The 24695-nt window shown below is 37.3% G+C and overlaps 1 protein-coding gene across 5 annotated transcripts in view; it reads left to right on the top strand.

The window, feature by feature from the left end:
• NEBL (nebulette) overlaps window positions 1–21599 on the top strand; it is a 253175-nt gene extending 231576 nt beyond the window's left edge. For all 5 annotated transcript variants that reach the window (XM_065666541.1, XM_065666540.1, XM_065666542.1 and 2 more), the window contains 2 exons: window positions 15853–15968; window positions 20860–21599. In XM_065666541.1, the coding sequence (XP_065522613.1) occupies window positions 15853–15968; window positions 20860–21036 (293 nt within the window). In that variant the 3' untranslated portion in view covers window positions 21037–21599. The remainder of the gene's footprint in view (window positions 1–15852; window positions 15969–20859) is intronic.
• Window positions 21600–24695: the final 3096 nt, after the last annotated feature.

Here is a 24695-nt window from a genome sequence, read left to right as displayed (position 1 = left end):
ACAGTTCCCATTGCAGGGGAGAAATAAATGCCAGAGCTAAGTAATTTGACATAATCCTAATGATTTACAAGAAAATGCCATTTCTGTGAACACAGGAAAAAAACCCCAAACAACAGAAGATAGCATCTTTGGTCAAAAATACCATCCTTTTTCATGACAGCATCCTATCCTAAATGTTGTTATGCACATAGCCACAGGGTGAGTTTGCCCTTGGCCTTTATATAATCTCTCTTATGGCATCTTATTTTTAGATGAGAACCAAATAAGAACCAAATCCATATTGCTGAGTTTTTATGTCTGTTTCTCATGGAATTTGTCCTTTTGGATCTAGCAGTGTTTCTCACTGGCAGTTGTTTAATCTGATGGTGTGCCAACATGAAAGTCAGTTGGAGATCTGTGACCAATTTTACAAACTCTAAGCGTCTTTGGCCTTGTCTCATCATCCTTCAGATAATTGTTCAATTGCTAATTTATTCTAGATAACTTTACCAATATTTGACCCCCAGTTCAAGTCTTCCACCGCCAATGTTGATGGAATTGTTCCTTAACCACCTTTCACAGTCTTTAGCTAGGTCCCTGGCTTCATATCAGATGTTAAAGGCATAACTGTCTCTTCTCTTTCAGGAATTTCAGTAACAACATCACAGGGAGGCTGCTAACATTGTTCGTTCACTAGAATTACTCTTCCTGTTTGATTCCCTGACCATTATTTTAGATGATGGCATTGATCTGAGCCAGATGCGCCTCCCTACAAAATCAGTAGATTTTTGCATGATGTAAGTTCAAGAAATCCCTGTTCTCCCTTTTAGACTACTGCAGGTAAAACTGGATAGGAAACAATTGTTAAGGCTTTCCAGCAAGCCTGAGGAAAGTAATGAATTTTAATTTTGAAATTATTTTGAAATTACTTTTCAGCTTTGTTTGTCCTTTTTACAGCTTCTCCCTGCCAGTGTATTTCAAGGTTGACTTTGTTACTTCATGGTATCACTGACTTTTTTTCCATACTGGACAGAAGGACAGGCACTAGTTTCTCAGTCTGCCTAGATGCTTTGTAATTAGTTACTGTCCTAACAAAGATTTGCTTTTTACCTGCAAACCATTCTGTAGCACTTCCCAGAAATAGTTGTTGCCACATTAGTTCTTGAAAAATTCTCAGATGTTTTTCAAGTAGTTATTTCCAGTTTGGCTAAAAAGGAACAGAAGCTAATGATTTCTCTCTTTCAACCCTGCTTTTAACACTGGGGTTGCAACTTCTCAGACGTGGGTCTATTAATTCAGTTTTGAGAAGGTTTTTCAGATTATTTTTGTCAGAAAGAGAAGCTCAGATGTATGGATGTCAGATTTATTTCTGCTTATAAAGACAGACCAGGCAGCTAATTCTTCACAGAACACCATAGGAAAAAAGCAACAAGAGACAGTTTCTTTGCTGTTTATTTCTTTCTAGACAGCATTGTGTCTGACAAATTTCTCAACTGCTTGTTTGTGGGTTTTGTTTTTTGGTTGGGTTTTTTTCTTTTAGTTTCTTTATAAAGTCTTTTCTGTCTGTCCTGATTTTCTGTGCAGTATTCATTCTGTTCGCCCCCCCCCCCCCGCCTCCAGTTCACACACCTTTGCTTCGCTTTCTACCTTTCAAGTAAGGTCCCATCATGTTAGTTTGCATTTAGGCACCAGGAGAGTATGGGTCATATGGCTCAACACGTATCCATTCTGTGTTGGACAGTTGCATTTGTATTTCAAGCATTTACTCCATGAAGGGGATGAATTGCTTTTACATATAATTATGGTGTTTTCAGTGTCTGATGACAGAAAGGACCACAGATATCACCTAATTGGACTTACTTGTATCCATGGTCTCTACAAAGTTTCTCACATGTTGTGATAAAGTATGTATTTTTATAAAAATATTTTCTCCTATTTTAATGTCTTCATATAAAATTAATCCACCATTTTTTTGCTAGTAACTTACTTCAGTAAGTCAAAATGGCATTTAGCTCACATCCTCTTGGCTCAAGACTCTTTTTAGTTCCATTCCTCCAGAGGTAAGAGTAAAGATGCTCAAAGTAGCACAAGTTCACAATATTGGGGACTTTTTTAAAGGCTTGTCATTTTAGAACACTTTACATATATCCGTTTTTCACAGTAGTTCAATCTCCAGAGACTGAGGGGAAGAAAGGACTTTTTAACACTAGAGTGTTAATATATGGTACAACATAAGATATGGAAATTAATTTGGGTTATATGACCCAGTACCAGTCACAGAAACCAAACTCAGCTGCTCAAAGCTGTGTGAGCAGGCATAGAGAAAGAGTAGCAAGATAAAATGAAGGCTGCAAGTAAACCTGTAAGATTAATAAATATTTTTCTTCAGGCTCATTGTTTGTAGTAAGCAAAGAAACAGCATACTACATGCAACCAGAAGAAATGCTGGTTTTGGATTAAAATGTCAAACAGTTTAAATCTTTGAGAAGGAAGAAGCTTGTCCTTAAGGGAGCTGACCTAGTGTCTACAGGGGTCACTCTGCTACTACTGGAACAAATTTCCGGCTTTGCCATGATGTCAGGGAAATGACTGTACGCATTTGTCTGTTACTAGAACAGTGTCTTTGTGACTTGTGAGGTGATAGTAGATGAGCCATGGCATTGATACTAGGGCTACTGGTTTTGTCACTTCTGTTTTGCATCAGTCTTTGTCTCATTTTGAGGTGAAGAATTCCTCTGAGAGTGTTTGAAATAAGAAGACCCATCTGCACTGAAGAGTTCTCACTGTACTCTCATTTTGCTGTTATTCATTCTCCCCTGCCCTATCTCTCTCTCTCTTTTATTTTGCAACAATTTGTGTGCACATTTTGATTTCATTATATTTCATTGAAAGTGTTTTCCTTAGAGTTACCCCTTTGGTTTTAGTTATCGGAATTCTTTTATGCTGCATTCTTTCAATCTTGTTTCAACTGCAGAATGTTTTCATTTTACTTTCCAATATTCTTCCTTCTCTCAGTTTTTACTTCAGTTATCTTTCAGTTTATCGTATCGGTGTGGGGCTTTCTGTTTAGCTCTCTCCTGTTTTTCTTTGATTGAAATCAGCAGGATCTTTTTTTAGTATTGCCAAGTTCTGCTTTCAGTCTCAAGGCTTCTACTTTAAAATGAGCTTAATGAACATCCTGTAATAGATGAATAATTTTTTTTGTTTGTCGTTGAAACACCCTTTATTTCTTTTTAGTTGAAACCTCTTAGTTTGGCTTTCTCCCAGTTTGCTTTTGGCTTCCTGTTTTTTTGTTTTCTATTTCCTTTTGATTTCTAGTTTAATTGGTGTACATCAGTATATAGATATGATATATAAATTTTTCCTTACCATATGTTCAGAATATTTCAGTGTCTTAAGGTGTCCCTTTATTCCTATTTTAAATTGTGTGTAGTCTGTAGATGCAGAAAAGTCAGAGGTGAATATCAGTTCCTTTCAGTCATGGATATATGGTTACTCTGCTGGGAAAAAAACCCCAAACCTTAAAAACTTGATTTCTTGGTTATTTTCTAAGTCATCGTCATAGCTTAAAAACTGTACAGAAGTCAGTTTGTAGCCGATGGAAATCAGTTTTGGTGTACTCCCAAAAGCTCATGTTATGTAGGAAAACAGTGAGTGTTAGGACATTTCAAGTGCCTTTGTTGCATTTTAGAAATCAGTGCTAAAATTGTATCTATTTGGTTGGAGCCAGTGTGTTACTGATTGGCAGCATGTTCACTATTTATCCTTGCTTCCTTCAGCCTAATTTCTTCATATTCAGATCATCTGCTGCCACAGGCAAGTAGTAAGAATTAACATTAAGAGTCCTTGATGTGAGGTTCCTTTCTTTATTCTGATGAAAAGGGTCTGTCACTAACACTTAGGCCTCTCACTTTGCCTTTGCCTGGGAAACTACCTTCTTCTACTGACACTGGGAATCCAAATACACAAATTTCAACAAACGGTGAAATTCTACTCACATCTTGATAGTCTTAATTTTTTGTTATCTAACTTAAAAATAACCCATAGGTTGCTATGACAAAAGTTAAAATTCATATTAAATACTTCATTGGTACTGCATAACCATTGGCCAGATCCGGAAAAAATTACTACAAAAAAGCTTCGAGGAATAAATATGGCAAACGCACATGCTGGCAACCTGACTCCAAAGTCTATGAAAGCTGCAGAAAACATGGCATGGCTGTATCTTCCTGTGAGATATTAGTACTTAAAAGTTTTGAAGTCCTTATATAGCTTGGAGTGGAAGTTAAGTCAGTGAGAAACATTGAGTCCTTTATCTCTTTCCCCAGTGGCCTGTCCTCCTTGTGTGATACGAGCTTTATGAAGAAAAAAGGCTCCAGAGTAGCTGTGCCTGCTCCCTTCCCTTTCTCCAGACTCCAGGGGTTATCTTTCTCCTTTACTCACCAAGGCAGGAATGTGTTGTAAGCCATTAAAAGATCTGTTTGAATTGCAGTCTGAACTTAGCCCAGCAAACAGCACATATACAATTTATGTATTACTGTACATACTGCACATAAGCTACAGCTGAGCACTGACATTTCAAGCATTGATTTCAGGGATGTCTCCTCTCCCCCTATCACACAAACAGTATCTGTGACTCTATGTAACATGTTTATCTGTAGGATTTGTCTGAGGTTTTGACATCCAGCCATATGTACCACAGCAAATCCTAGAACAAGGAACTGTGCTGCTACTTCTGCTCTTTATTATCTTGGTTAGAAGACAAACCAGTCAGGTGGAGAAAAAAAAAAAGAGAATTTCAGATGCTGGAATGGCAGGGATGCTGTCTGCTACATTGACCAGGAAGTCTACTTGTGTTTGGACAGTTCTAATGCTCTTCTCTGACTCCAGAGGAAGGTGGAAGTAAAGGAAAGGAGACAGAATTTGGTTTCATTCCTTGCTCTGTCATTCCCATCATTTTTATAAAAAACATAATTTTGAGGATGGGAAAAATCACCATTAATAAAAGTCAAAGAAAAAAAGGGGAGTAATACCAGACTGCTCTTTGTATTGTAATATAGAGATTTGTCTTCCAGTTCCAGGTGCAGCTTGCAGGAATACACAGCAGAAATCGTTCACCCCTCTTTGTATTAATATTCAGTTGCTAAGCTCTCATTTTAAGGAGGTCAAGCAGAATGACACAGCAGTTATATTTTCTTCTCTGGCAGCCAGGGAAGAATGGTTCTTTTATGCTAGGTAGCTGAACTCTGTTTCCGTAACATTGTTCCCTAGAGTCCAGTAATCAAACATGGCATTTGGAGGGAGAGGAATTGTAGATTTCACAGGAAGAGCTATAGGCTTTTGTGGGTTTCTTGTCCCCTTTCAAGTGTATCAGCAGGCTGCACTGCCACAGAAGGCTGAACACATCAAAACACTACTCTGTGTAGTCCTTCTTGGTGAGGGTTACATCTACACTTCTCTTATCCACCAGATTCTTACATCTGTTTCTGACTTATTTTATATATATATATATTATATATATATAATATATATATATATTTCTTTTTTTTTTTTTTTTTTGGACTGGATTGTGCTCTGATTTTGCTGCTTTTACATGCAAGCACCCAGCAGGTTTACCTACCTGAAAGGTAATGTGTAGGAAAAAATTGCCTTCTTTCACTCAAAAGCATCATAGTAAAACAGATTATTTTCTGTTCTTAAGTGTATAATTTAGTACAAATTATTGCAGTCAAATGATAAATACCTCACCCATAAACCTCTTGTGCTATTTTTGAACTTGGGAAATACTTCCCTGTGGATGTAATATGGGCACAAGTGCATGCATATGTTTGGTACATGGTACCAGAAATAATTTAGCATGAACAGTTTTTGTTGTTAGAGAGCTTGCACTCCTTCAGAATTGGTGACTCTTGGGCTTCCATTGTCAAATAGGTTTTTGCTGAAGCAATATGGTTTCCTTTGTGAAGGTTTGCTGTAACCATATCCTGTACCCCATAAGGACAGTTCTTGTTCAGGCAGCAAGACAGCTCTCTCCCTAATGAAAAATGCAACTTTCATTTGAACGAGTGTTTTTGTATTTTCAGCTTTTGCCTCCTGTTTTGCAGTGATCCGTAATGTTCGAAGGACAGGGTTGTTTTTTTCTGATTAAAAATAATGACGTTACAGTTGGAGGGGTTTTTGAAAACAGTGGGAGGTTTCCTGGTATTAGAAAGGTGATACCTTTTCAGCTTTAGATTTGAAGTAAGAAGGAAAATTAAATGCAAGGTGAGTTGAAAGAGTTCAGATTTCAGTTAGAAACAGGTTGGGTGTGTTCCCTGCGTATGTTAATTAAGATTCTATAAAAAGAAGATTTCTGATTGCTTAATTCATAATTTGGTCTCTTTTCAGTAATCCATTTCAGCCTTTTAAGCCATGTAAGTATAGGAATCCAGAATGGCAATGGGATCACATTTATGCACTGTCTTGAGCATTATGGCCTAGTCTCGACTACTAGACTTTTAGTGTCCTCTGCTGAGTGCTTTGCTAATGCAGAACATGAGAGAAATCAGTCCAGAAAATTAGATTTTATTATTTTCCACTACAATGATGTAGGAAATATCTGTAAAACCTTATTTTTTAATGTAACACTTGAAACTTCTTATAGCACTGTGAGTGAGGGCTTAGTTAAGTTTTGATCAAGGTTTGATTTAGGGCTCTGGGAATAAAAATAAATATCCCACATTGGTTGTAATATATTAATATATAAATTGTAGTTCATCTGAAAGCACATTTTCATTCAGTGTGTGTTCACAGAGGATGAGTTAATGTTCCAGGGAGAGCTTTACATTTCACAGTTCCAAAATATTTTTGCTTAGATTCTCTCTGCCTATATTTGATTCCCATGCTGCTTTCCCATACCCTTGACATCTGGCAGCATCAAATGGTAATTCCCACACATGGGGGTGGAGGTGAATCCAAAAGAGATCTCATTTTCAATTTCTCTAGCATGGCATCCGTTCAGGGGATCTTTCTGTTTGCCCTGCCAGTTGTCTGAGTTTGATGTTCCCTTTTCCTTTAAACAGTTAGTGAGCAGAAAGTGGAAAGGAAATTTCCAAGAGACTCAACAATGAAAGTGTTAATGGCTCCCTTGGCAAGAAGTTGTTTCAGTGGTTTAGTGTGGTCCCCAAGAGCAGCTTTTGATACACTTCTGAAGATTTTATATCCAGCAGATAATAAATATAATTTGTTAAATTATGTGTAGTCATGTACTTGATCCTGGTTGATAGTATCCTTTCACTACTGCTCAGATTCATTATATCCACTATGCAAATAAGTAGCTGCACAGAAATCAAAGCACAACTTCTGTGAGAAGGACTTGCAGTTTTCTTTCTTCAGTGGGTGAATGGGCAACAGTTGCTGTTCAGTAAATGTGAGTTCAAATTGTAATTGAAGGTGTGTGGGTAATGGAACATGTTAATATAACCTTCATTTTACTAACTTTGTCTATTTGTGAGGAAGCCTAGAGCAAAATCCTCAACCTGCCTATTCACAATTTAAGAAGGAATAGTAGCCTCTTGTGGTACACTGTGGCCCCACTAGGACCAAGGATGCCTCGGGCTGGCCTTCAGGCATTTTGTACCTTCATAAATAAAAGAATGCGGTATGGTATGTGAGGAAGGGAAAGGCAAGGCATATAGTACTCTGTTTTCTCAGCTGAGACGTGCTGCAGCTTAGGTAGAATGTCAGGCAAAAAAGTCAGCTAGCAATATGGTTTGTTTGTCAGTGATACCAAATCCTGATTGCAATTAATATTCAGAACTCCAGAATGCCCTGTTATTTCATTATATCCTGGTTATAATACTAGTAGGGAAAATGGGGTCATGTAAAATATTAAATTTCCTGGGAGATCATTTACCACCGTATCTTATAACAAATGCTGTTAGCTTTTGTGTGAAAAAGCCTTTGTTTAAAGGGGGTCCTATGGAATTACAGTTATCAAATCCATTCTTCTGAGTGTTTATGGCCTTACAGTCTTAAATGGCTATTCTAAAGGCAGTCTGGGGAAGCTGATGGCATTTTCTGTTCATCAAAATCGTCTGCTTTGCCAGGACAGGACTGGCTCATGCTTTTTTGCAGGCTGTGAGGGTCACTCAGCATCTCACCACTCCACAGTCAGACAGGTACAGGTAGGGACTTTATAGGTTTGAGATTGGGTGCTTCTCTTCTCCTGTTGGCAGAGCACAAGATTATGTTTAATACTTTACAACTCTGTGATGCTTTACAATGACAACAATGTGTTAATGATCACAGAGGCTTTTGAGCTTTGACTAGGTATCCTCCAGACCTGTTCTTCAGTAGAAGTGATGCTCTAAAGAGCATCTACAAGCACTTGCTGGCAAAAATATTCCCAGTATTATTACCTTTTGATGAAGAGGGTGGATGTTCAGTTGACTGTCCTCTTTCTTTTAATGTCAACAACAGAAAACAGTTTGTTTTTCCCTATGACATTTAATACCTGCTTGCAAACATGGCTTCTGGAGACTGTGCTAGCCTGGGCTTATTCTGAATACAGTCCTTTCATGCTTTTCCTCTGAAAGGGAATAAAAGCCATACTACTTTTAAATGTTCGAGACTGGCTTTTGCAGTAGAGATTTAGACCCCTCAGAGAAGCCAGAATGAACCTCAAGGACTAGATTGCCCTGAAAATAAATGATATAATGGAATTGACTGATCCACCATTCCTCAAAATATTAATTAGGGGGAAGACTTGAATGAGCAGACACATGGATTCTGATGTACTAGAGAAGCAGTCTGCTAACTGTTCTTTGCCAACTGGTCCTACCCAAATTCCCACTCCATTGGCTATTGGATGTATGATGGACTTGCACAGTAAAGACCAGTGTAGTCAGTCGTAATGATATTGACTGTTTGTACAAATCAGGGATTTTAGAACAGATGAATTTTTGCGAGAAAGTTTGCTCTCAGGCATAACTGAAATATGAGATAGCCCCCCCAAAGAGGAAAAGAAATTCTCAATAAAATACATAATTCCATATGGCATGAGCACATTAGGCATTCTCTTTGTCATTCCTTTCAAAATTAGTTTGTTTTCTTTGACATATGTGAAACAGCTCTGTGTGATTTTCTGTTGTAAGTTTATTCAAAATCAAATTTTTATTTCTTATATTGAAACTGCTTTTATAAGTTATAAATGTATGATTCTGCACAGTGGGTACATATGGGTAGGCTAGCAGATAAAATGGTGTTATAAAATAGTGCTTAAAACAGTCTTAGTCTAGTCATGAAATTAATGAGGTTTGGTTTAAAACATTTTATTTTTTCCATTATAGTATGTCAGTAAGTGGTCTTGAGAGCTTTGATTTTTTTTTTTTTTTACATCATGAGTAATTAATATTAGTTTTTTTATATACAAGATTAATAATTTTGTTGACACCCCTCCTCCATTCCTTCCCCCCCCCCCCAAATATTTGAACATGGCATAGTTAATTTCTTACATCTTTAGAATTTAGGTTAAAGAAACGCCTAAGCTTTTAACATCGTGAATTCGCCACTGACTCCAAGTAGTTCAGAGCTTCAGTTCTAATGAAGTCAGTGAGCATGGCTGATATTTATTAGCACCCTGTGTGAATTAGGCCATACTTTCAGGTTGTTATTTCGACAACCTAATTATATGTGGATTTGATATTCCAATTTACTAACTAATACTGACCCCTGTAATGGATAGTATGCAGACAAACTGCTGCTTCTGACAGTGCTGAGAGCACAAGCCTGGTAGCTCAGACGTCTGTGAAAGCAGCCTAACAGAGGAGTAAAGGGCAAGAAAAGGAGGGGAAAAAAAGGAAAGAAAAGAAATGAAGAGAAAATTACTGTTACAAGAAAAAATGCCAAGATGCCTTACCATGTTGTTTTCTACTGTTCTAAAAGCAGCTTTGTTCTGTATCAGGTCTCACCATCTGCAGTCTTCAGGTTAGTGCTTTTTATATGCTTATGCAGTCTGACCTATTCCCAGTAAACTTGACTGTGCTGTGCTACTTTTTGACTAGAAAATAATAAAACTCTATAATAGATAAGAGTTACAATCAGTTTAGAGTATGTGTTTCCATTTTCTAGCTTATTTGAAAAGTTACTGCTGAGCAATTTAACTTTAGAGTTGGCTGGGAATTTTCCATTATTGCTCCTCAGAAGATAGCAGTTTAATGCCAAACTCCTTTATAGGAATGGGTCACTTATGATTAACATCTCAATGCCAAACCTCCCTGTTTTGTTCAGTTTTGAGATGTTTAAGTTTATAGCTTGATATTTTTGAAAGAAAGCATCCAGCTTTATGTTGAAATATATTTAATTTTTAAGTCATGTAAATGATAATAAACATTGAGAATTATTGAAATTAAACCTAGATCTTTAGAAATGATTGTCATAATATTGTTTCACCTGATTTTTTGAAATTTCTTCTTGCATGAACCTTTGAGTTCTTTTTTTTCTTTTCATCCCAGTTTGGGACATGAGCATTCTTGCAACCAGTCCTGTACTGGAAAATTATTACTGAGGTTTTCCTAATGTTATCTGTATCTAGCATATTTTTACTCTTCTGTTTGTTTGCTTTACTCCTGTGGCTGCTGTTTTATCATATCCTTTAGAGATTATCCCCTCGCTCTGTACTATGGGATGCTGCAGAGGTCTGTACCTTATTTCAGCCCCTTTACCATCTCTATCTCTGGGCAGTCCTCGCATGCTCATTAAAGTCTTTAAGTTCTCCAATACCTGTTTTTATTGTCAGGTAAATAGCTCTTGCTGGCTGCATTAGGCTTAATCTTCTCTAACCTTCCACTATGACTTTTTTCAGATACTATGGGGACCTAGGATGCAAGTAGTTGAGCAGTGCATGCCACATGCCAGCACACAGGGGCATCTGCATTACATGGGATGCATTGTTTGGTGCTGGGTGCCGAGACATCTGGAGGGAAGCATCTATGAGAGGCTCAGCTCTTTTGTGGTTTGAACTTGGAGCTTGCTAAGAAGTGAGGTGCTTGGGAGGGCATACCATGAGACAGCTGAAGTAATATAGCAGTTTGCTCCCTTCTGCCTCCTGTGGCCTTGAGTACCTGGTCCTGCCTCCTTCCTTGCACGTCATCTGCTGCTGGTCTGATACATTGCTGAGCTGACTTAGCTCACCAAGGCAGCAGAAAAACAACACGGCTGAGAAGAAGTAAAAGGGTGGTAGGAGTGTTAGCCTCAGACAGCTCATGGAACATCAACCTCAGACATGCAGTGGGAATCAGGAATGGACTGCCTATAGCCTCTGAGATTTATCACCTCAGGACTCCTGCTGAGTTCTTCTAACACTCTTAACTTTAGCAGAGAATTATGTTTAACACATCACCCTTAAAAGCCGGCTAAATGCTCATCTGTCATAGCAGTCAAGTTACTTTTCTTCTCTTTTTATATCTTTCGCATCTTGTCTTCAGCATATCTATCCTGTCTTATCTGCTGCCAAAGTATCAAGATTTCTGATTCTGAATTGACTGGGATATGGGCCTTCTTTAAACTCTCATTAAATTCTTAGTTGACAACAATTAAGTTCCACATATCCCACTGTTCATGCTTGGGCAGTGTGTGAATTTCTGCAGAATAAATGTTAACCTTCAAATCTCTCCTGAAAACTGTTACTCAGGATGCTTGTATGATTAATGCACTGCTGGGATGAGTTCATCTCAAGAGCTTGCACAGGAATATACACTGCCTAGGAAATAAACAGGAGGAATTATAGGGTTTTGTGGTTGCCCAAACAGGTACAGTGAAATCTCCATCCCGAACTCAAAATTAACAGGACAAATCCCAAAGAAATCCAGTCTAACTGCAGATTTGCCCCTGATTTTAAATGGGGGTGGGCTATATTACTTCTAGAGGTTTCTTCCAACCCAAATCACTTTAAATAATTTAATGATAAGGAGCAGCAGCCAACATCTATGAAAAGTGATAGAAGACAAAAAAATAAAGTACGGAGCCAGAATTTGTAATAAAAGTTGCCTCCGTGATGCTTTCTGGAGAAGGCTTTAAAAAGGTACCAGTTGTTATTATGCACTAGCTTCGACACAGCAATAACAGTTTATACTAAGGCTATATTTCTTTAGCTATATATTCTTGTAACTTGCACTGAGAGATGGTCAGGGGGGTTGTAGAATTTGGGCAGTGACCCAGTCACATGAAAAACATGTGGGGTGTACCCAAACACCCCAGAAGTGTGCTCTAGACATGCACTTTCACACATGTGATTGCATCACTATTTAATGTTTTCTTATGCGTCGGTCATAGCTGAGCAATTTCTAAGGGGAGGGCAAAAGAAAAAAGGAACTGAAAACTATGGGAGAGGTCTTCTCATGTAAGGCTATGAGGCCTGCTCTACATGTTGTGAACTGTAGAAAATAAGGCAGCAGCAAGGCAAACCAGGTGAATGAATTCAATATGTTTGGAGCAACATGATTCCCATCAGCACCTTCATCTATTTTGGGGAGCTAGTCATAGTGCCAGTAACACAAATATGTATGATGATGCCGTATTCTGGCTAGGCTGCAATGTGTGCTCCTCAGAGAATCTAAAGCTTGATTTCTGGTGTTGTACAGACGTTAGAATTAAGCACATAATAGTCATAATCTTTCTTTTTGCTTCCTGCTCTCTTATGTTGTGGCTTTTATTATGATGCGTTGCAGTATTCTTCATGAGTTCTCCAAAGTCTTAGTAGTGAAACTGTGAAGTGAGATAGCATCAAAATATGTGTTTAAAACAGCATGATGTCTGTAAGAGGATGTGAAGTGATTATTATTTTACATCTGATCCAGTAAATGGTCTGTATTGCAGTCAATGACAGAAGTGCAGTAGTTAGCAGTGGGGATATATAGTTTTACATGGATTGTTGACGTTCTGCTGTACAAAAGAATGAAAGAGAGTTTAAGTATGGTCTGTATAAAATGTAAATATGTATTGCTACCTGCCCTTTAAATGATTGGTTTGTTTTTTTTTTTTTTTTTTCACTTTGCAGTTCTACAGTGCTCTCTTAGTTATTCCTTTTCTGTTTCCACAGTTTGACCTTTTTCTTTCCTAGTGCTTCTCAAAGCATGTCCTGATCAATATGCACTCTGCAGATCCCATTTTCTGCTGGAGCAAGTTGATACTCACTATCATTCTCTCAACTTCCTTTTCTTGGAGCCTTTCTCTCTGCCTTTTATCGTGTTCATTCATTTTTCTCTCTCCTTTCTCTGGGAAATCCTGTAAAGATATAGAAAGGGATATATGATAAATTTCTTCAAGTAGTTAATTTGAAATGAATGTCTGACTTGCTTGGTAAGTGAGACAAGAAAAAAGTAAGTTTTGATACATTAGAATGCATCTGGTAAAGTCTTACTGCAACAAGAAAAAACAACCATCTCTACTTCTGGGAGCAATGGTCAGCCCTCAGCTCCCTCACCAATAAATCTGACTTCAGCTAAATGAATTTCATGTTCCACCACTGTGTTTTATTGTTCCCTTAGGTTAACTAAAACCATTGCTTTTGATGCTGCAGTCAGTGATGTTATAGAACTTTATACTTTGGTCTGAGCCAAAAGATTGCAGTTTACTATGGGTGATGATGATGAAGAAAAGTCTAACTCTTTCTCTGCGTCATTTAATCTCACCTTGAAATATCTGCATGTCACCAGAAACACAGCTCAGAGCCCTTGTCTGTTCAATAATCTGTTTATTTATGATTCCCAAATTATGTAGACAGTAATCTAGAGATTTCTTTAGTATTTTCTGTAAGAAATAACATGTTAAGTATTGGTAATTTTTTTGCAGCTCTACTACAATATTCTTTTAATGGAAAAAAAGGGTGGAATTATTCAATCAAGTGTCTCAAACACTGATGTGTTGATATATAGGCTCATATGTATGATACCTAAATAAAGGACTAGAAGATAATTAACAAAGCTAATCCTAAAAATTCCTTTTTTTTTTTTTTTTTTGGTATAGAATCTTTTTCTAATACTTCAGCTTCTAACATTTCCCACTTCTCTTGCTTGGGAAGAAATGCTCTATTTCCCCAGGCTTAGTTTCCACTTTTGCAGGTAAATGAGCAAAAAGTCTCACTGAGACAGTTTGACAGAATTCTTTCAGCTTGTGAGAAGTTGATAGCAAAAGAGGAAAGCACAGCTCAGACCTGCTGCTGATAGTTGTCACAGAGGCAGGAGGCATAAATTATCCCCCCCAAAGTAAGCCTGTCAATTTGGAGGCCACAGTGAAACTGACCTTCAGTAGGCTTGCTGCCTTACACTGACAAAGGATGATTGGTAGGAATTGAGAAAAATCTGTTCTGGGGAGAAGGAATCAAGAGTAAAATTTTCTACCAGCACCTTCACTTCTCTTAAGAAGAAGAAAGGGACTCTCCGGGTGTCTGCCCCTACCAGGGAGCAGGAAAAAGCTACTAGCCCTTTGTTACAGCAGAGCAGGCAAGATGCTGACTGATCAGTGGCCAATGATGGCTTGAGTGATACAACTTCCTATTAAGTTAAAAAGTTCAAGCTCTGCTCAGTTTTCAACCCACATAAGCAATTTACTGCCGGTATGAGTATGGTACAAGACTGTTGGCTTCTATGAAATGACCAATATTTATGCTGGTAGTGAATTAGGCAAAATTCATTCTGTCTTGATCACAGAACCTTTGCTTAGATTATATTTTTTTCTGTTTTCTCATGAAGGGCTACATCTGGTCATGTAGAAATAGCTTGTAACAACACTAAAACAATTATTTGATGAACTACTTCACTTAATGCATGATAATCCTGTGAACATGTTAACAAGCAGCAATTCTCTGATGATGAAACTGCTTTAAAATGTCTTTGTACTCATATGTCATTAGAATGAACTTGGCACTTCTAAAATATCCATTATTCATCATTGGGCTTGCTGGGAAAATAGTGAGTAGTCACTTATGTTGTGCTCATTTCTCACAGATTTTTGATCAACCATGTTTTTAATGCAATCTGTTTCGGTCTGCTGCCAAAATAAGGTGTTTCAGCAGATGCAGAAGTTTAACGAGTGCTTTCCTAGTAGAAGTAGGGAGTCCATGTTGGTTGTATTAACTCTTTTAGCAGCTCTTGGTACAATAAAAGTCAACATGTTAATGATTAGCATACAGAATTGTTGAAATAATGTAATTGTTAAAATAACGTGAATAAAATAGATGTGAAAGAGATGGAACAATTGTGTGGTAAGAGGACAATTCTGAAAGAGGTGGTCTTGGAAATATTTAAGTAACCATTGCTCTTTCTGTGTTCAGCGAAGAATGTTGGTGGAATCAGAATAAACTAAAAAACTCAACAACGGCCTCACTTTTTAACATATCTGTCTCTTCCTGTGAATCACAGTCCTTCTTTATTTATAACCCAATAAATAAGAGTTAGTTTGCAATGTGTTAGGAATTGATTGCAGAGAATTTCTACTGAAACATTCCAGAACTGGATTGGTATATACCTTTTTTTTATCAATCTTTCCTTAAAAAATGGCAGTATCACGGCACATGACATTTAGTACATAATCTATGCCAATACCAAAATTAGTTAGTGGTATTCCAGGCTTTCATGCACCTTTTTAGAGAAAATTCTCAAGGTATGTTAAGATTTTCCTTCCAGCTAGCCTTGTGGATATATTGCTATAGCTTTGGCTACAGTTCTGTGTAACTCAAATAATGAAAAGCATTATGTTGTGTATGGAAATAATTCTGAACTGTTTCATACTGAGGAGTTGTTATTTGTAATGCAAATAATCTACAATTTCTACAAAAGGCTAGACAAGGACTTTTTAAAAAACAGATTAATGTGTCTCTATTTCTTTAACACACAGCCCCTGTTCTCCCTGGAGCATATCAGCAAAGCCAGACCCAAGGATATGGATACATGCACCAGACCAGTATGTCATCTATGAGGTCCATGCATTCACAGCCCCATTCAGCAAGTCTGGTGAGTATTGGATTTAAAGAATTATTTTATTTGGTAAGCAACATCATCAGCTATTGTGAATTGGTACCCTTGAATTCTATAGCTGGACTATTTGACTGTCCTGTTCCTAAATGTAAGTGATACTACTTATGTATGAAAAAGATTAAGTGACAGGGTAGTGGCAGGAACATTTATATCTGAATGCGTTAAAAAAATGATTTATGATCTCCAGAAGGCAGAGGAATAACTGAATCCTCTGCCTGCTTAAAACAAATAGTAGATGCTTGGATGGTATTTCACATTTGGTAGTGTACTCTGTGATGAATTCTGGCTCTTAGTGATGGGTGAAAACCACTGATCTCTTAATATCACCCTGGTGGTTTAAATTTGTTTCAGATATTTTAACTTGCTGATTTTGGGCTAGCAGGCTTTGTGCCTATCCATATTACTCATCTCTGCTTGTATAAAGCTACCTCAGATCTGTATTGGTGTGCCCTTTCTAATTCAACAGAAGAGTCATACACCCACTTGTGCCAGAACCAAATATACTGCTGAGTGACTGAGAAGAAGCTTTATCATGAAATCATGGCCATGTCATGAAGTTCTTGATTATGGTGGATGTGAATATAGTGCTGGAGTGAATATTTTGTTTTAGAAGTAATTGGTTATGGAAGGAGAGCTGAATTGGTATTCAGCTGGGGTTTTTAGGAAGTTGACCTTTTTTCTTTTTGAAGCCTTTATAAATAAAATTTCAATGGTTATCATATTTTTTATTATACCACTGCCTAGAGATTTCACAATTCAGATCTAGTAATCTTTTACCTTAAAAATACTGACTCATAATTTTGAATTTTAAACTATTTTGAATGGATGCAGATTTACTACCCCTGTCACTTCCTTTAGAGTTGAAGTAGTATTTAATTATGAGTCAAACTTGGAGCTTGCTGAGATGGAAAAAAACATGCTTTCAAGATTAGCTAAAGCTTGTGCTTTTCTTTAAAACTTCATGCTATTTTATATTGCAAAGATTATGATATTACGTGAAATTTGGATGCTTTCGGGTTTGCCAGTTTCTCTGCTGCTTGGGGGCTGAGGATTTAACTTGCTGGGAAGTCTGGATCCAGATCCAGATACCTGCGTCTTTGGGTGAACCATTAATTGAGAAACTCTTTGGGCACCTGCATTACAGCTATGAAGCAGCTGATGCTGGAATCAAACATTAGTTTCCATGGATATCAAAAGGCTCTTGGGGAGCTGGCTGCTCTCTGAAAGGGCCAGATTCCAGGAAGTGGGAGAACTGGAAGCCTGGGCTTTGCTAGCAGATTTGCTAGTTAGTGAGGAGCAAACAAGCAGCCTTCAGATACACCACAGATGAGATGCTTGCAAATCTGGAAATGCACTTAGGCTTCACAGCTGTGTGGGCAGGTAAAAGACTACGATTTCCCTAATATCTCTATCTCCCAGTGACCTTCCTGGTGGGCTGCCTGTTGAAAACAGTATCATTTCAATCATCTTGAGAGTCATCAATTGCCTCTCGTTCCAGAATTAGGAATGCAAAAGTAATAGGAAAAGGAAGGGAGTGACATTAAAGCATTTTAAAAATAGAGGATTGACTGTCTCCTTTCAACAGGTTTTCTTATCCCTTTTGTGAAACTTGTCATTTGACATCCTATCCAGGTGTGCTGGCTGCTCTCAGTGTGTGCTGAAGAAAACCCCTGGTTTGGGATGTGTTGAAATGTAGTGATTTGCAGAGCCTTAATCTTGATGGCAGTCTTGGGGTGCTTTTAAAATCTCGACATGTCACAGGAGATTTGACAAAGGTTATATCAGGGTGGGGATGATTTGAGCTGCTGTAGTAAAGCCTACTCCTTTCAGCTGGCTTATTGCACTGTTATATCAAATTCAGGCCCTCAAAAGCTATAAATTCATTTTATAATCACATTCACCAATTTGCTATGTTGAGAAATAGAATTTTTCTAATTTCTAAATTTTCAAATTTAATCTAGTTTTGAGCTGAATTTTGTATCAGCCTAATTCTAACACAGTCTTTTGGGTAGATTTTTGTTTGTCAGTTAAATGGCATTATTTTCTGATTCTTAACTTTTGCTCACTTTCTGTGAGCAGCTCTGCATAATGGGCTGAATTAAATTCTTGCTCACAGTATAGAATGTTTTATAACAGATCCCTGAAGGCTCTCTGCCTCTGGAAAATAAGAGAGGGTGTTCTCATGCCTTTAGATAACTAAACGTGGTAGGAAAACAAAACCTAGTTTGCAAATTGACTTTTCTTTATAGCTGCTATATGTGAAGGACACTGCAACAGATACTGCTCCTTTCGAGGAGAGATCCATAGAATAAGTTTAAACTGGTAGATGCACTGGAAATAGCCATCTATCAGCTCTCATCTGGCTTGGGAGCTGGGAGTATGACAGGCTGGCTTCAGTTCTTCCTGCGCACAAGACTTACTGTTCTTTCTAAACAGTAGCTCCAAGTTAGACCTTTGAAGAGGTGGGGAGATAATTGAGTATTTGATTGTTTTACAAAGCCCCAACCTTTTCTTATACCCTCTTGTACTCTCAGTACCTGCTAAACTCTCTACTGACAGAGGAGTAACTCCCTAAAATGCATTTTAAAAATCCCTTCTTTGAGTCCTTTAAGCATTGTAATTCTCAATTACATAGCCCAGACTACACTCTGAAGTGATAATTAGGCATTAAATGCTAACAGGATTATTATGGAGATTTCTCCTGACAGCCATTTAGTACCTAATTAGGTGTTAAGGCCATAAATTTAGGTTTCTCAGCAGCATTTAGGGCTCTAATAAATTTTCTTAAAGTTTGAAATTACCAGCTTGTCTTCACAACTGTGCCACCACAGTGATGTAGTCAAGCTGCCTTAAAGGAGACGGAAGTTGTATGTCCTGTGCTGTGATGCTCTAAGGATGAGTGAGCATCATTCTGAGTGAGCAAAAACTTCTCTCTTTTTTTCCATTTTTATATTAGTTTAATAAAACAACTAATCTCTTCCCTCAGTCTTTGCCCATTTAAGGAAAACATATAAGCATGGCTCAGGAAAATCCATTCTCTGCCTTATGCCAGATACAGACTTACCAAAATTTTTCTTAGATGGACCTTTTTTATTGAAATAAGTTGTTTAAAGGACTAACTACTTATAGGCTTGTTGTAGTAGCATATTTTTAACTTTTTTTTTTTTTTTTTAGTTAGTTTCAAAGCTCTGTAGAGAGGTCAGTTGAAATGGAAAAAAACAGATCTCAAAGGTCTTCCAATTGCTAGATTTCTAGTTTGTGAATCTTTCAGGAAATTTTGGTAATGATAGAACCCTCCTACTTAGTTGCTTCTTTGTAGCGCATAAAAATGATGAGTTTATTCATGACCTTCCATTAACACTTGGAAGACATTAACAAACCACCAAGAAACCACATGCCTCTGCTTAAAAAGTCATTCTTGGTCACAGCCTGTCGGGTAGCAATGTTACAAGGCATGGCAGTGAACAGTTATACACAGCAAGACTCAGGTTCAGTTCAGATCAGTCTTGTCAGGAAAGGCAGTGGTTTCCAGTTTATAATCAGGAGTTGATTTCTCTGTAGTGTTTAACCTGCACTACCAATCACAATGCAGAATCAAGCCAAAAAGTGTATTTGCAGTATGGGAACAGCAATGATGAGTTGCTGTATAGTGTTTGGATTAGATGATCCCACACTTCTAACATGTGACAAATGGCCTACTCGCTGTGTGTGGAGTATTTTCTGAAAATAATTTCAGTGAAACCCCTCAAAACCCAATAATGAGGTGGGCTAAAACTAATCCAGAGTTGTTTTCCTCTGAGAAGCAGAACAAAGATTGCTGTCTCTTAAAAGGTTCAGACAATGGTAGTAAGCATTATCTCAAACACTGACTGTTTTACCTTTTTCCTCTTAAACTATTGTACCAGAAAAATTCATCTAGATATGTTGACACATCAAGAATTACTGGTAGGGAAATTTATCAGTGATGCTTGAACTGCTCCTGGCTTCTGTCAAAAGGCAGAGTAAGTAAAAGAAAATACTCCTGTGAATTTTAAAATTAGTTAGTTTTATTCTGCTGTTAAGATACAAAGGGAGACTGTTCCCTTTGCATTTGAAAATCCAGTTTGGATTCCAGTGAATGATAGCATTTTATTGGTTATGAGTGGAAATAAATACTCTATTTAGAAAGAAAATGGAAACTTGGCTTACAGTGGACAGAGGTGTACAGAAATTTGACTTAGCTAATGATAGGACTTAGTGTTCTGTTTAGATCAATCTTTTATCTGAATATGCAAAAATAAGTATTCACAAAAATTATTTTTCCAGAATTTTTTAAATCCTGTTTGTAGGTTTTTTTTTTTTTTTCTGATCAGATAATAATATATTCCTAATTTTTATTTTGGGGTAAAATTTGAATGAATGAAGGACTTTCACTGAAATGGCAAGTTAATGACCTGGATGAAGACTGTATTTCTTTTCTGTAGTGAAGACACGGGAGAGGCTATTTGGGAATCATGCAAACATGGAGCAAAGGCACAGTTAGCCATGGCTTGATGTAATGAACTGTTATTTGCAAATGTATGAAAAAGAGTTGGAATATTTCAAGAGGTAGTGAAAAGCCTGAAATCTATTTGTGTGAGAACATTGGACAATGTAGATTCACAAAAACAATTATATTGCTACTCAGAACAAGGGGCTGTATTCATTGTATATTTGACAGGGTGAAGGGTGTGTTGTTTCTTTTCAACAGGTAACATGATTTCTCTGCCTTGCTCCCTCTGTTCTTTTTTTTTCTCTGCTCTTTACATTTTCTTTGTGCAAAGAAGAGGAGGAATCTATTTCTGTTTAGGCTTGAGACTTTACAGCCCTTTTTTCTTTCCTTCAACAGAGAACCTACAGAGCTATGTATGACTACAGCGCTCAAGATGAAGATGAAGTTTCCTTCAGGGATGGTGATTATATCATCAATGTGCAACCAATTGATGATGGCTGGATGTATGGTACTGTTCAGAGAACTGGGAAAACAGGAATGCTTCCAGCAAATTATATTGAGTTTGTTAACTGATTTTTGTCTCTAGTCCTTTGAGCTTTATTATGATTTACTCAAAATCTGACCTTTTAGAAAAAATCAGAAGAATCTTTTAAGAGTACATGTTCATTACTTTATCTCTGCTGTAACAGTCTGCATTCTCACTCAGAATCAAATTTAGAGCCCTTTAAAGTAAAGATAAATAATCAACAAGAAACTTAGAGCTTTCAACTCAGCATTGATTATAATAGTACTCCCTCAAAATGAAAAACATATATGGAAGCCTGGTGTGGCCAGTCCTATAAAGATTTCAGTCAATTAGCTGTAAAGGGGAAAGAAACTTTTCCCTACACCTGAAAGATGTTATTCTCTTTATAATAGCAACCATAAAATCGATTCAATTCTTATGGCACTCTGAAGTCACAGGAGGTTAACACACTGAGTTTGAGCACATCTTCAAATTATTAGGGAGTTGTTTAATGTTTGAACAGTTAGCATCCTAATAAAAATAAAAATTTTGAGTAGATAATAATTTGAAATAGTGACAAGTAATATTCTACTAAAAACAAAAAGCAAATAAAAAATGCTACCGCCCAACAGCCTTACAGTAAAATGGTCTGGTTTGACAGCAAAAATTTCTTGACTCTTGCATACCCACATTTATTCCTGGATTGCACATTTTCTCTTATTTCCAACAGTGACTTCTTCTATCAGCTTTGCTTGCATCGGTTAGCTCCATGCCTGGATTAATGGTTCTTCAGTAACTTTTCCACAGAAAATTCCTTGCAAAGACTATCTAGAGTATGAAACCTGTAAACTCCTCTATTTCCTTCTAATAATACTTAGCATTTAAATAGAAACTTCCATTAAGGCAACATACAACCAATACTTCATGTTGATTCCTTTACCTTCACCTGTACTGCTGTAAATATCCTGTGTGAGGCCCCAGTGCTGTGCAGTCACACAAAGCCTGCAGTTACATCCCTCCTCCTTACCACAGGTAACTCGCTTAATGGCTGCTTTGCTGATGAGCTAATGTACCTACCCCTGCTGCAGAAATACTCGCACCTCCATTGAGTTATGGAGAAGAGCTCTGTTTAATTGTACTGCATTTCAGCTCAATGGCCTGTTGCTTCGGTTTCCTTCAGAAATCTTGGTGGTCCAACAGTGGATTGTACACTTGCCAAATGATTAATGATGGAGAAATACTGTGTTTTCTTTTATTGATTTAATCTTTTTCATAACTGACACCGAAGGGAAAACTAACCAAAAGGAAGTCCAACATACTCTATGCCATTGTGCTTCAGTTTAGTTGTCTGTAGAAAACAGTAAAAGTATTTTGCTGACAAACCTTCACATATGCTATTTTGTATCCATTAACTTGTCATCTGAACTGAGACATCCAGGCCACAGTCTGTGAGGCTCAGGAGAGGATCAAGTAACTGGTGACATGATGGACCTGTAAGAGGAAATGTGTCATCAGTCTTGGGTCACAGGGAAGTTGCTTTTGCTTTGGCTGGGGGCTAGGAGTGTGCCGCATTTCTTCCTAGGGAGAAACTGTGAGGAAGGAGAAAAGAGTTAAAGATTCGTGTGGTGTTCAGCTGTGTGGTAGAGAAGTAAATTTTCTCAGAACATTGAGCCTGCTCTGAAATTTTTAAAGTAGGATTAAATACAAAGTTCACAGGCAATTTCGTATTTCTGATTTCACAAAGTTAGCAAGTCTGCAGTATCTATTTAAAGACTAAAGAAGGAAGGCAGCATAGATTTGTTATGTCAACAGAAAGTTGTCAATGCAAATACATGCTAGTTCTACTTTTACATGCAGTTAGGAACTGGAAAGCTTATGCAGTTTGTTTTTAGGTGTTGCTAACATGAGGCTGATCCCAGCTGCCAAATAGAGTGGAATAACTGCATGAAAAAACAAAACAAAGAAGCCTGTGACTGTGGAATTGCCTGTATGTTCTTATCTTCTGACTAATTTCAAGGCTAATGCTGACCAGGAGTATCTAACTTCAGAAAAATGTGGCTTAAAATCAGGGATGTGATATTGTAAATATGTGGTCTGTATGGATGTAATTTAAAATTGTTGGAAGTTTTGCATACAGAGCTGCTGCTGCTGCAACAGACCCTTCTTCATTACTGGTGACTCCCACGTTAAATCAGCAAGCTTTTTCAAAAGGCTGATGTAGCAAGCTGAACTAGAAGCTCTGAAACAAGCAGTCTGCTTCTGTGTTGGTTTTCATCACTAGCCATCAACAGCAAGTAGAGGCAAATTTTCTGATGATGCCTGAGGCAAAATTTACCATCAATTGCTGTTGTGCTGCTCTGTTAGCTGTGTAATGCTGACAACCATAAAAAGAAGCTGGCAGTTTGTTAACCAGATAGGAATAAAAAGAGATATAAGGAATAGATATATTGCATCAAGATGCAATTTTTAGTGACCTTTAAAAAAGAAAGTCTCCACCAGTAAAAATACTAGCATTCTTCCTGAGTGAGGAGGCTGCTTGCAGTGTTGAACACTGTACGTATAGTGAAAAGGAAATCAGAAAATGAGCATTTGATCATTAGTCATTAGAGGACTATGTTATGTTAAACAATGGAAATAGAATTTTCTCCATTAATTTTGAATATTCATTAGCCTAGCAAAGCAGCTGAAGCAAATTGTAAAATAAAAAAGGTCAGGAAAACAAAACAGTATGTGAACTGTATTTCTCTTGAGAATGGTATGTCAGCAGAATTATTGTTTTAAGTTACTAATTCATGTAGCCATGTTTTTAATCTTGTATAAGCTTCGTAGTTTGCGTTCATATGGAATGGTTCCTGCTTTTTGATATAAAACAAACATTAGTTTCATTATGCAGTTCTGTTTTAAGCAATGGAATCAAATCCCCCAAATTATCAGAGTGCGATTATAAAACTTTTTTTTAAGATCTAAAATTTGTAAGGTAGGGAAAGTAAGTCAGCAAGTAAATTGTGCCAGCACTGGTTTTACAAGGCATATGTTGGAGCCTGTTACATGCAGTGGGATATAGGGGTAAACAGATGTTATATTCTGTCTTGTCGCCTTTAAAGTATATATTCCTTCTTAACACAGCATGTTCCACTCACTGTACTTTCTTCCTGTAGACAATATTTTTTTTCTGGGGAAAGGGAAAGACTTTTTAAGGAGCCTAATCTCTAAGATTTTCTAAAGTTCAGGTTGGAAGTTCACACATTCCCATTTTAAGCATTTTAGAAATAAAGAAGATACAGTGTGCTGTAATTCTTGGTAGCATAAGTGTAAGTACAGAAAACAACATAGAGCACATTCATACATATGTACAAGAACAAATGGGTGCCTTGCTTTTCATTACTCTTTCTTGCCTGGCTAATCTTCGTTTTCTAAACAAAGCTACTTATAGATACTGCAGTTGTAATTTTTCATTATGGAACATTAGCATTTAATCTTGATGAAACAGGGTTTTCTTGATTACATTTGACATACCATAAACCACTTCAGCAGATTGGAATTTGACAGAGAATCACCTCCCATGGATTATATTTTTGACAAATGTGTCCCTACTGAGTGTTCCTCAGGGATATGGAAGGTCTCCAATACTTTGGAAAGGTAATAATTCTAGTTTTTATTGTACAGTGACTGCATGTCATCTTGTACAATGAAAAAGAAATTACAAATACAGAAATCTTTAGCAGAA

The sequence above is a fragment of the Lathamus discolor genome, chromosome 2, assembly GCF_037157495.1.
Source record: "Lathamus discolor isolate bLatDis1 chromosome 2, bLatDis1.hap1, whole genome shotgun sequence".
NCBI lineage: Eukaryota > Metazoa > Chordata > Aves > Psittaciformes > Psittacidae > Lathamus > Lathamus discolor.
This window is presented reverse-complemented; position numbering and strand designations above follow the sequence as displayed.